General features: G+C 37.5%; 2 protein-coding genes across 3 annotated transcripts in view; both read right to left on the minus strand.

The window, feature by feature from the left end:
- The window catches only part of LOC110368380, a 718,672-nt gene that overhangs the window by 429,088 nt on the left and 275,472 nt on the right, over window positions 1-14,112 (minus strand). The window lies entirely within an intron of this gene.
- galnt14 (UDP-N-acetyl-alpha-D-galactosamine:polypeptide N-acetylgalactosaminyltransferase 14 (GalNAc-T14)) overlaps window positions 1-14,112 on the minus strand; it is a 235,686-nt gene that overhangs the window by 32,069 nt on the left and 189,505 nt on the right. Inside the window, exons 8-9 of the mRNA XM_012853687.3 lie at window positions 12,056-12,140; window positions 5,441-5,544 (exon numbers count right to left, since the gene is read on the minus strand). Coding sequence (XP_012709141.2) covers window positions 5,441-5,544; window positions 12,056-12,140 — 189 coding nt within the window. The remainder of the gene's footprint in view (window positions 1-5,440; window positions 5,545-12,055; window positions 12,141-14,112) is intronic.

The following is a 14,112-nucleotide window of genomic DNA, read 5'->3' on the forward strand; positions in this document are numbered from 1 at the left end:
CGCGTGGGTATTAATTCGTAAAGCGGCTGTCGGTGAGTTCAGAACCCGGGAGACAGAACAAAACAAAAAGAACCAAAGCTGGGAAATTTCTTAAAGCTGAGAAAGTTTTACTCCAAGAACAGAAGAGGAGCTGCAGAGGAAGTGGAAATTAGAGCAGGGGCCGAGCGTGATGAGTCGGAGGCAGGGATGGAAGAGGAGATGAAACAGCAGACGGAACAAAGGAGAAGGAGAGGAGTCAGCATGATGGGGAGATAACCGACACAGAGCCGGGGAGACTGACAGAGACATGACAGAGAGCAAATGAGTGTGTGCGCCGGAGAGGGAGGAAGAACAGCCTAATAGCGTCTCAGCGATCTGAGAAAAGCGCCGGCAGAAGACTCCAACACACACACAGACGGCCGGCCGGGTCGAGACAACGGGAGGCAGGTAGCAGGAGGAGAGCCAGATGTTGCTGCTGGAGGAACGTCAGGTCTCGTCTTTTATCGGCCGAGGGAAAAGTTCACCTTCATCCATCTGATACAGAAGGACTCCTGCATTCTTGGCTAATAAACGTAATCGCTCTTTGTAATTCACTCTGCTGCTGACAATCGGCTCACGTCACACGGCCCCTTAAAGTTTTATGGCTATTTTGAAGTTATTCACTAAAAAGGGTGACCTCAGTAGAGTAATTTACTTATTTATAAATTATCTATCAGGTACATTACTATTTTCTAAATCTTTTTTAAGTAGTTTAACAAAAGAACTTAATTTTTTAAAAAAAAATAATGACCTAAACATATTTTTAATAATCACTATAGACAGTAGTAACTGAAAAATTATCTAGATTGGAAACAAACACACATCATTTCAGATCTGGCTTACATTAAAATCAACACATTTTAGAGAGATAAAGTTTAGATTAAAGGGGGAAAAAAGTGTCTTTTAAGAACAGGAACTAGTCTGAGGGAAAAAGTTACTCAGGTTAACCAACAGGGGGCACCCAAGAGCAAAATAATTAAGGTTGCAATAGTTTTTCTTTTGGTGAAAGTGATAAATAATAATTAGCAAAATGGATAAACAAATAAACTAACTGCTTTGTAGCTTACTAATAAAAGCTTTCTATGCATCAGTGTAGTAAGATTATCACGTCAAGCTCTTTACTATTACATTTAGTTATTACATAACTAAAATATGTGGATGTTGAGTAGGCAGACATTAAAGTAGCCTAGCTGTATGCTACAAGGGACAATTACATCAGAAATGTAAGTTTGTAGACATTTTATTGGTTGTAGAATATGCTTAAAGAACAAGGTGAACATAAATGTTTTATTTCAAAGCAGTTCCATAGCAGAGCTATTCTCAGCAGCAGTTCTTTAACTTTAGCTCTCAGCTCAAAGATTTTGCCTGATCTGGACTCGGAGTGCAGCAGCAAATCAAAATGCAGCTACAGATTACCATTTTGTCCCTTCCTGCTTCCCCTTCATAGATAAGCATGATGTACGGCTTCTTTTTTCATTGTAGTCAAACATTTTTATGACTAATGGAGATAAATAGTCATAAAGGCCACGCCTCACATATCCAGGAGTAGAAGAAGGAGAGTCGGAGTACCCAGCGATTACCTGATAGAGAATCCCCTCATCAAGCAAAACGAGGACAGAACCGTGAGCCGGACTGATAAACGAACATCCTGGGCACAGCGGGGAGTTAGTGCCGGGCTGTACACTAAACACCCTGAACTTAAGTTCAACAGGTTTTGGCTTTGATTTGTTTGAAAGTTTGTCTTTCCAGTGATTCTGCTGAGTGGCAATAACTGTCTGAAGGTTATATAAGAAAGTATAAGGAAGAATATATCCTCCATAGTTCAATCTGACGTCAGTCACACAGGATTCTCTCCTATAAAACAGCATTAGGCCTTAATAGAGAGATTCAAACGTCCAAAGATCCATTTCCTCTGTGCCACATTGATATGGAGCACATGATCCTACATGTGAGCTCCCATCTTGTTGATCACTCCTTTGTTATGACCTCAGCAGCCGTCCTGTCAGAAGACTGATGTCAACCATCTGAGAAATCCTAACCCTCGCATAAAGACATTTACACTCCCATTCTTACCCAATGAGGACCATTTGCAATTGTTTAGCTTATAAACAGTAGAGCTGGACAATAATTCAATAACAATATACAATTGATCGATAGACGTATATCGATGATAGCAAAAAAGCGTCAATAAAAAGTTCAATAGAATAACAGTTTTCATTCCTTATGAATTCTAACAATGTAAGTTAATATTACAGTCATTACATCCTCCCAACCAATCACAACGCAAACACAGGAATCAAGCTCCGCCCCTTTCAAAGAGTTCAGAGAGCAGGTGTTCTTTTTTCTTTTTTTAAAAACTTGTAGTTTTGGTAAAAAGTTGGTTGAATAACGGGTTGAGTTTGAATTCAGTGTTTTTTGTCTTTATCTAAAAATAAGTCGCTAAGCAACAGCATAAAATGGCCAGGGCTGCACTTAAAATATATGATTTGAATATGTTGATAATTATCGATATCGATCAATATGATTTCTATTTTATTGGTATCTTTTATTTCTATATTGTCCAGCCCTAGTAAACAGAGAGTTAATTATCAGACAATCTTGCCTATCAGGTTTACTAACACTGATATTAATCATTCTACATACATTTTAAAGATGTAGTTTTTCATTACTTTGTGTGCTGTGATAGCAGCTGGCTGAGGAGCCTCTGAATATATCGGCCTCTAAGGTCTTATATTTATAAAGAATAACAATGCCAATACAAATCTGAACATTATATTGTTAGTTATTATGTCCTTGTTTCTAAGTCTTGATAATTACTTCTATTCATTGTTAATGAATGCGTGAAAACAGTTAAACTAGTTCCTGTAGAGCCTAATAATGCTACTTCTTCATATGCATTAGATTTTAAATCGTCTGCAGTCAAAAGGTTCATCCTGGGAGGTGAAAGCTGGACCGTGATTGGATGAAACGTCCATTTAGCATAAACAGTGGGCTGGTATGAAAAGACGAAGAAGCATAGACTCTCGTTTGTTTGTCGCTGCTTGTTTTTGCATCACATTTTCCATTTTCTGCTGGAAACATAAATGCCTTTTCCAAATCAGTTAAAATATATTTAAACACTGTTAACCTTTTAACGTCACCAGATCGTGTTAATAAATCCTGCGTTAACCCTTCTGCACCATTTCTGGTAGCAATCAGAGGAAAGCCTGTCTGGATTGTAGCACTGCCTGCAGTTTAAAACAGCATTTAAAGCTCAGACTGGCGACGTTAAGGCTTCTGATTGCAGGTTTACTGAGATGCATAATGCGATCTGAGTACGGATCATCCACCGAACGTCTGAAGATAAAACAGGGAGGATCAAACATTTACCCAAAGAGACGTCTACAGCGGATCAGACTAACTCAGAGGTGGCGCTCAGGTTGTGAAAAACTAAATTAGTTCTATTATAGAAACGACTAAATGTAGCATCAGGAACCACTTTTCTCAAAGCAATCTTAGAGGTGCAACCTAGATGATTTAATGCTCCGTTCAGGTTGTTGCAACTTCTGAGCTCAGGAGGATAAACTGGAATTTCCCCCCAAAAGTAACAAAATAAGCTAACATTTTAGCTTAAAATGTTAGTGGGATTCAAGCCACTAAAGTCAGGATATATGGGTCTATTTATGTCACAGTGTTTGTTTTGATAGAGTTTTATACGATTATAATAATTATCGAAGACGTATAATGCACAAATCTTCTAAAATGGATAATATGCAGGTGAACTGGTTGGGCTATAATGATTGATGGGGGGTGAAAGGTTCTGATCAGGACTTTTTAGTACCGTGGACCGGTTTGGTGTTCAAACAACCAGAGAACACGTTGCTGTTGTTGACACATCGACAAAAAACGTCTCTTCTCACCATAACTCCTCATATAAAATATTTATTTGACAGTAATAACGCTAAAAGCTTCTTATTTCAGCATCTGTTTCCTCATTATTTCTGAAAAAATAAATAGTTATTGTGAAGCTTTTCCAGTGTAAATGTGTCAGAGTTCCCGTTGCAACACTGTTAGCGTAACAATAAGAGAAACGTGATGCCTCACACGCTGACGCATTTCAGTCCAATAACAAACCGGTCGCAGCGCGCAAAACTGATCGCATCAAGGATGGCGGATGATGCAATCCTCTTAAAAAACATCTGTTTTTCACTTCTAGCATCAAATATAATGTTGTTTGAAAAACTTATTCATAACTGTTGATCTTTTTCCTAATTCCCAGACGAAAAATAAGAAACAATGCATGGTTTTTAACTTTTTCCACAGATTCTAATTTTTAATTTAGGTCTGGGTGTAGACTTTGATCCAAACGATGTAACTGTGGCACTGGTTGTTTTTAGGTGACCCTTCACCCCAGTCTGCAGCTTCTAACAGGTTTTCTTCCAGGATTGTCCAGCTTCTGTGTCTCTGCTAAAGAAAAACTTCCCCACAACACAAACTATTTATGAGGAAATGCGATGCGGGTGATAAGAAATTTTTTTTTTGTATTTTTTTCAAAAAGTCCAAAATGATATTTTTTTTGTCTCATCTGTCAGAAGCACCTTCTCCCACATGCTAGCTGTGTCACCTTTAAGACTCGGAGCATCCTGCTAACAGGACTTGTTTCTCTGCAGCTCCTCCAGAGTGACCCAGGGTCTCTCCTTGGCCAGCCTGTCTGTAGATGTCCATAAATGTCCTAAACTTGGGGTATTGTTGTAGAACCTGACCCTGTTTTAAACTAAACCAGAACTTTCTCCCCGGACCCGTCTCCATGATGCTGGTTGTCAGAAGCCTCTGGAAGCTGGATTTTATTTAGGGGAACCAGAGTAAAGGGAACTGAACAGAAATTTTGGATTTTATTTGTTAAACCAATTAAAAAGTAACATATACACACACACATATATATATATATATATATATATATATATATATATATATATATATATATATATATATATATATACATATACATATATACATATACATACACACACACACATATACATATATATATACATATATATATATATATATATATATATATATATATATATATATACATATATATACATACATATATATATATATATATATACATACATATATATATACATATATATATATACATATATATACATACATATATATATATATATACATATACATATATATATATAGACATATATATATAGACATACTATATATATACTATATATAGATATATATATATATATATATATATATATATATATATATATATATATATATATATATATATATATATATATATAATACATACACATATATATATATACTTTATGTTTTTGTATCCCAGAAAACTCAATCAAGTTCATTGTTTAACACTAGGTGTTCACAGGTAGTTTCCTACCTATTTATTTCCACTCACCAAAGTTTTCTCCGCCCCAGATGTCCATGGCCGTATCATATTTCCCCAGATGGTTGAACCAGGATCTGTCAATCACAAAAAGCCCACCTGCGATGATCGGGGTTCTGTCAGATAAAAAGCACAAGAAGGTGAAAATGTGTTAGAAATGAGAGAAATGGTCTAGGCCTCCCTCTCACCCAGCTTGGATTGTTTTTTATTAAATCTCAGGATCACAGCTTACAGAAAACAACATTTTAAACAGCAGATGCTGAACGTTGTGTCACATCAGGGCTCCTTTAATCTACCTTTAATATCTCTAGAACCTCCTCCAATCTAGCTTTCATTTTGCTGCTATTTGTGATTTGCAGGATAAAAGTAAGACTGTTTGCTGTTTACCACACAAACCCAGTGAATCATGAGCGGTGCAGAGTGACTAGCTGAAGGCCAGCACACGTCATCAAATAGCCTCTGTTCATCAACAATTATCCTGCCGTCAGCGCCTGCAAGCAGCCCTCCGTGTGGCTCCGCGTGGGCGTCCTGACACATAAACCTTTAACAAGCGCCGTTTGTCCTTCTGTGTTTAGAGGAATGTGACTCTGTGTGTGTGTGTGTGTGTGTGTGTGTGTGTGTGTGTGTGTGTGTGTGTGTGTGAATCTACGGCTGCAGAAAGCGAAAGATCAAATGATGTAAAATTATTTACCAAGCAAATAAAATGAGGAAGGATTTGTGTTATTTCTGTCCAACTCTGTCTGTGCCCTACCTTAGTAAGACCTGATAATAAGAGGATGTAATATGTCAGAAGTTTGGAGGCTGGTCAGAAATTCATATGAAGCAAAGGAGATATTATTTGACCTTACAAAGACGCCTCAACGAAGGTAATAACTGCTATAATCTACTCATTTCTGTCTGCACAGGCAACACACTGCAAAAACTGAACTAAAAATAAGTCACATTTTCTTGAAATTAGTGTATTTGTCCTTGATTTAAGCAGGTAAATAAGATGATTTGCCAATGGAGTGAGATTTTTGCACTTAAAATAGGAACAACTCATCTCCACAGTCTTATTTAGAGGCCAGAATATCTAAATATCTTATTTTAGGGGTCAAAATACTCATTCTATTGGCAGATAATCTTATTTACCTGCTCAAATTAAGGCCAAATACATTCATTTCAAGAAAATGTGACTTATTTTTAGTTCCGTTTTTGCAGTGCAGTTATTCCTGCTGACCCCAGACAGGATAAAATGCCTCATTCATGATGTGACAGACCAACATACAGCAACACATAATTATCAACTGTTTATCACAGCATCTACATGTTTAGCGTCATGCTGTGGGGATGCCTTTCATCAACAAAACACTGAGCTTCAACAGATCCACTTTAGATCACAATTATGTCAAAGCATGTTGAAGGGAAAAATGTCCTAGTCAAAGTAACGATCTGTTCACATATAATCTCCATCCAATCCGACAGAGTTTGAGAGATTTCATACAGGAATATGGGGACATTTTGACTCTGGTTGTGGAAAGAGTTTACTCAGATATCCCAGATATTTAATGAAGCTGTAACAGAGGGGATTAGAGGTTCAGTAATCCCGTGTTAAGAGCCTGCAGCACAGTCGGTGTTCCCGGGCAGTCAGCGGCTCAGCTTAGTCTCTGCAGGTCGGTGCGACAGGAGCTGAAGCGTGATGCTGGCATCCAGGTGAAGACACGACGCCACAATGAGCACAAACATGCTGCTGCAAAAGGGGTCTAAAAGTGAGTAACACTTTCTTGAAATGCGTCTATTTGTCCTTGATTTGAGCAAATAAATAAGATTATCTGCCAATGGAATAAGATTTTTGCACTTAAAATAGGAACAACTCATCTGCATCAGCTTATTTGAAGTCCGGTATGTCCAATTATCAAAAATACTCATTCCATTGCCAGAAAATCTTATTTACCTGCTCAATTCAAGGACAAATACACTTATTTCAAGAAAATCTTACTCACATTTAGTTGCCTTTTTGCAGTGCATGCTGCTGCATGTGTCTCTCTGAATGAAAACGACAAATACTCAAACTCAATGAATCAGGAGCGCAGCAGAAAAGGGAAAAAAAAGCTGACTTTTTATTTGAAAATCAAAATAGTCTTTGGATCCCCGCATTAATAATTAAACCTGCGTACTCTTTCATCCGATTAGGTTTTCCGAGTCGCTGCCAAGGTCACAGCAGCAATAACAGATCAAAATGAGGAGGTGCTGGGTTCTGGTACCGATTGCTGAGGTGAGGAAATGCATCATTTGTCATGTAGGCAACAGCAGGACAGCCCAGCTCCCCAATTAACCAGCGCTGTCACAGTGAAGGGGTTTTCTGCAGGCATTTTTTAAGCTCTAATCGTTTCAGAATGTGGGTCTTTGGCTCTGAGCAAAGGTCCCTACAAAGATCAAGACTTGTAATCTGTAGAGGTTTCTCCAGCATTGTTTTTTTTTTTTTTTTGGGCTGTCTGAAGATCCATTAGTTTTTTTTCTGTTGGCTGTGATATTTCTGTTTTTGATGGGCTTCGAAAGTCTGGATGTAATATATATTGTGTGAATCGGTAAAATCTGTGAAAATATGCATGGGTGAGAATCACCTGAAGCAGTCATGTAAGACGACATTTGACCCGTTTATGGTTAGTTTCAGATTTCTAACTGGGAGTGAATCAGTTAGGTTTAATGATAAAGGGGAAAAAATGGCTTTAAAATGAAGCCCAAAGAGTAAATATAACCTTGTGTTTTAAATTGAATCTATTTCCAGCAACTATAGCTTTGGATCATCACATTAAGAGTAGAAACAATATTTAGATTCCATGAGAGAAGGAGTTTCTTACACCTACACACACACAGGAAAAGGCTCTTTTTGAGCTCGTCTCCCCATTTGGCACCAAGATACGGCCTCAGGTTTGACTCCAGGATACTCTGGTATATAAAGGAGTCATATGGCCAAATATGTGGTCAACGTAATGAGTGCCAGGCGCCTAGATCCTGTGGATGAAAAACAAAAACCATCACGACAGCCTTAGCATGTTTGACAGTGGGAATAAAGTGTTTGTGCCGCTGCGACGCATTTGTTTTTCTCCAAATTTGGCTCTTAGTACGACCAACATCTCTAAATTGCTCCTTTTAAAAAAACACTGTCTCACCGGGTTTGTGTTTCATAAAGACACAGTTTAGCTAACCATAAGCAGTGCAGATAAAACTCCTAAAATGTGTGCAGCAGTAGCTCCAATCTGGTGATGATTGAGCAAACGCATCATTTAAAGACCAGCACTGAAAACCAGTGGTGTGAATTCCTTCAACATTCCCCACAAACAGGCAAAAAACACATACAAATAAATACATAAATGAATAAATATATAAATCAATAAATGCAAAGCAGTGAAATTTAAATTATACAGCACCCGGTTCTGCTCATACTGTAAGTCGAGCATAAGTACATTTTTACACGGACACATTATTGCCCGATTGCAGCCTTAAACAGCCCAGATTTAGAAGTAATTAAAAGTTTATGCTAAAGTGTTAAACTTGGAGCAGCAGACTGGGGTTAAACGCCCACAACAACCTTTACCAACACGTTCTGAACGTCCTCCATGTCCGCTTATAGCTTGGAAGCGTTTAGCAGTTTAAATCCAACTTGAGCGTTCGATTAATTCAGAGTTTTTTGTTTTGTGTTTGATTTCTGTTTGTAGAAATGTTTTTTACTCTTCTGTGAGTCCTCATTTTTTTTTTTTACAGACACTGGTTATTTATATCTCCTCGTACCTCGCTCAGATCATTAAAAATATGAGAGCCTGCATAAGCAAAAACATTCTGTCTTATTATCGTGTCTTTTGGTAAGGAACAAATTAAATTAGGAAGCACAAAAACGCAGTAAAGGTAAAACTGGGTTAATGTGAGGATATGAACCCATGATAATTATGGTGGCAGTAATGGCTGCCTGGGTCTCAGCTTGACGTGTGTCTTTAAGGGGTAAAAGAATGAAATGTCCAGACTTATACGGCAGGTTGTTGGTGCATTTAATGAGGTCAGGGTTAATCCACATGCTGGTCAAAGTTTTTAAAAATCCACGTCCACAGGAGACGGTCAAAAACAGCTTGGGTCCACAACCAGGCCAGCTTCCACTCAAACCATAGGCTCCACCACATGGCCACACCCATACTGACCAGAATAAATGTGATTAAATAACATGTAAATGCATCTAAAATAATAAGCTCAAATAAGAAATCTGATGTTGAAATTTTAACTAATAATTTTACATGTTAAAATTGAAGGAGAACACTAATAATGGTCTTTATTGTGGCTTTACAAAGTCTTTAGAAGTGCAGCAATTTGAACTCTGTTTTTATATATTTACTCAGCGTATCTTTATCTAATATGAAAATTAGTTTCATGATCTGAAACATTTAGTTGTGATAATCTGTAAGAACTCTTGATCACATCCCTGTATGTGTTTCAGACAGAAAAGAAACAATATGAATCTGACAGAAGTTTCTCAAATGGTTAAACAGAGGTGGTTCACAGACAGTAGCTATGTTTACACGCACGGATTAAAATGTATTTGGATTAATTAATCAGATTGTACCGTTTATATGGGCACACAATCAATTAATCCAATCATAATGTGCATTTATATGCACCTGGTTTTATTCAGAATAGAACCACTCTGACACCAGCAGTTATCAAATTCCCCTAAAAAAAAAAAAAAAACACAGAAGAAGTACTACCGTCTTTGCTAAACAATAAGTAAATACTAAAAAAGCAGTATTATACGAGTTTGTTTGTCTTCAGAGCGCCCAGGCTAGATATGCACGATGTTCTCATTACAGTTAAAACGTTACTGAGGAAGCAACAATTTTGAGCTCTTTTATTTTTTTGAACAGAAAGGTTGTATTGTAGCGATGTCCAAACTTTTTGGATATTGGGCCAAAGTTGTTAAAACAAAAGCGCTCAAGGGCCATAAAATTAATAAAAATAAATAACATAACCAAAAATACTAACCCTGCCCAACAAAATACGATAATTTTACGAAAGAATATTAAACTGTATTTAGCCTATTTTATTGAATGAATTCCAATCAGATTTGAATGCACCAAAGTCTGCATTTGAGTAAAAGTCGCCCTTTTGCTATGAAATTAAAGCGAATGTAAAAACTGTGCCTATTAAAAAAGAAATGTTTTGTGTTTCACCAAATATTCAATTAAACATTCAATTGTAAGATTTAACTTGTCTATAATAGATTTACTCTAGTTAAAAATGGAGCCGACAATTTTGCTTCCCGACGTATTTCAGCCACTTGCCACCGCAGACATACGTCACGTTTACGTCGGGAGCACATGCGCGCTCGGGTCCGTTTGCCACATTCAGAATAACTTGAGCCTGACAAGCGTTTACATGCATGCATACATACATGCATTATCAATCAGATTACTGTTCTTCAATTATGCATTATGTGTTGTCATTTCTGCTTTAACTTTCTGTTCTCTCTCTTTTATCTTCATAGTAGGTACACCTGGTCTGGCGTTCTGTTAACTGTGACATCATCCAGAGAAGACGGCTCACCCGCTACTACCATCTAATGTAGAACAGATTACTAGATCAATGTGTGCTTCTGTGCTTTTTTGTCTCTCTTGTTGTGTCTCTGCTCTGTCTTCTGTAACCCCAGTCGGTCGAGGCAGATGACCGTTCATACTGAGCCCGGTTCTGCCGGAGGTTTTCCTTCCCGTTAATGGGGAGTTTTTCTTCCCACTGTCGCTTCATGCTTGCTCAGTATGAGGGATTGCAGCAAAGCCATGTACAATGCAGACGACTCTCCCTGTGGCTCTACGCTTCTCCAGGAGTGAATGCTGCTTGTCGGGACTTTGATGCAATCAACTGGTTTCCTTATATAGGACATTTTTGACCAATCTGTATAATCTGACCCAATCTGTATAATATGATTGAACTTGACTTTGTAAAGTGCCTTGAGATGACATGTTTCATGATTTGGCGCTATATAAATAAAATTGAATTGAATTGAATTACAATTTCATTCATATTGAGCTTAATCCGATCATCATATTCGGATTGGCTTGACGCCTTTTTATTCTGATCGGCCCTTTATACTGAATACTTTTGTCCATGTAAACATTTTTAACCCTGCTTATGATAGAAAAGGTGTTTGATACACATTGTTTGGTGAGTCTGTGGCTTCATAGCTGCAGAATGCTGATACTGATTGGTCCACCGTCAAAAAAAATTAGAAATTACAATGTTAACAGTAGAACGGTGGTTAAATCTCATACATCAAATGAGGAATATCCAACACCAGAATTAATTTTTGAAAACTTGAAAGCTGACTGGGGCATGGAGTTAAATTGGGTAATATTGTGGAGGAAAACATGGAGGAAAACCGCATGCATGGTTTTGGCTTCTTTCAGGAGTCAGACAAGTTCAGTCCAGGAATGCCAAACCTGAAAACTCACAAGACTAAACCAACTGTTAGCTGTGTTAGTGTTTGAGGCCAGGACTGCTCTGACTGGCTATTAGTCAGGACTGCGTTACCATTTTCCCAAAGAAGCCCCTTGTCCACATAAAGTCCTACTGGGATACTCAGGATTTAATGTGTTCTGTGTGCATTACTTGATCGGCTGGGTTGGGTCGGTCCGGCGGGCTTTCTGTTCAGGTGAAAGCTGCTCCCACTTAAAATGGAGACTCCAGTCAAACCCTGAGCAATAGAAACAGAAAACTGCGTAAGAATCACAAAATACTGAAAATAGGCGAAAGCTGTAATGTGCAGCGGCTTAAAACGGTGAAGATGTGAGTTAATATATGAAAATAAATTTCATCTGGAGGTCCTTTGGCAGATTAGTCATCCAAAATAGAAGAAAAACGAGGTTTGAGATCATAAAAGACTATAAAACTCACTAACCTTGTTTAAAAGTGGAAGCACCACATACCAGTAAAGTTTTTTAAAGGTAAGCCAAGGTCATTATATTTGAAAAAAGGCAAAATAACCGTGCTTTACATGGAGAGGTACAGATAAATAGAATTACATTAAAAATAGGAAATGCATTAAAAGAATAATAGTAAACTTCAAGCATAATAAAACCTGAAATAAAAACTAACATGCTAAAACATGATTAAAAGAAATATCTGAAATAAACATTGATCTTTAAAATGAAGCAGCTGTACAAAGTGAAGTTAGCCATGATTTAAAGGAGCCAACAGCTCTCAGGTTTTCATGGAGATGATGGAGTTGTTTTTAAGGCAGTATTATTTAAAAATAGACTGTTTAAATGCTAAAATAAAGGTCCATAATGATACATGAGTTGTTTTATCTTTAGTCTCATTCGGTCTAGTTGGGCGCTGATGTCTAAACTTGCATTTCTGGGACTAAAAACAATTACTTCTGTCTTTTCTGCATTAGTCTGGATATGATTCTGACCCATTTAATCAATGATTCATTATAAGGATACACTGATTCAGTGACTGTAATGGACTGTGGTCGTGTGGTGAGATAGTAATATGTATCATTGACAGACAACATGGTTAGAGTTAGTGTAGTATTCCGTAATATGAGCTAAGAGAAGCATATAAATAATGTTTTAACGTTTTCCTAGAATATAGCCTTTCGTCACCCCAGATTTGATCTCTGTTCGCTCAGATTTATCGTTCTCAAATGAAAAAAGCCAACCATGTCTGCTTAGATCAGAACCAATCTGGCATTGAACCAGAAACTCCCGCCTGCTCTTACAGTCTTTCAATCAGCATATTATGATGAACATTGTGATGCACACCTCTGAGATCCAGTAAAACCAATAAAGAGTGTTAAATTTGAATAAACTACATTACATTTAGCTATTTCTGCTACTCATTGGGATTTGTGCAACTTGGATATCAAAATGGATGTGCAACTATGTGTAAAGAAGCATTAGTAAAAGCTTAATAATAAACTTTCTCATGGTATCCATGACTTGTTAAAGTATATTTTGTAAGCTAGGCTAAGGCGGAGCGTAACACTAGGAATGGGATGGTTAAATAAAGGGTTTCAATGTAAAAAAACTAAAAATGTGTCGCGTAGGATGAGCAGGCAGTGGAACATGGATGGAGCGACCAACACCATTTTTAAAGTTTCTACTAGTGTCTTATGCTTGGAGATTGCAATTTTAACAATGTCATATAAATGTTGTAACAGAAATTAAAAATAAAATCCTGTTTTCAGTGGATTGTTGTGTAAACGGGGCCTAAAGCTATGAGTTTAGATCAGCAGATGGGAGATTTGTGACATTTTGTACTGATTATAATCCAGGATGCTTCATACCTAAAAATAGAATAGTTAAGAAAAAATGATTTTCTTTTTACACAGAAAAAAATACTCTCCGTGTGACTCACAGCATTTTGCTCCACGTTTTTAATTTGTGAAAAAAAAAGCAATCTGCAGAATATCCATGTTGCAAATGACCACACATCATTTTATCTCAGAAGGAAGATGAGCCGTCTCCGCCATTCCTTCTCATTTCCTTCATGTGTTTCCAGAATCTCTACTGTGTCTGGACCAATGAAAATACGTCTTCTAGACGTCTCTTTATGTCAGGAGCCACACTTAAAACCCTTTCTGAAATCAACTTTGACCATTGATTCACTTTGTGCGAGGCTGGGACAGGGGCTGGAGAGGACTATTATCACCGCTGACTGGC

The sequence above is a fragment of the Fundulus heteroclitus genome, unplaced genomic scaffold, assembly GCF_011125445.2.
Source record: "Fundulus heteroclitus isolate FHET01 unplaced genomic scaffold, MU-UCD_Fhet_4.1 scaffold_36, whole genome shotgun sequence".
Taxonomy (NCBI): domain Eukaryota; kingdom Metazoa; phylum Chordata; class Actinopteri; order Cyprinodontiformes; family Fundulidae; genus Fundulus; species Fundulus heteroclitus.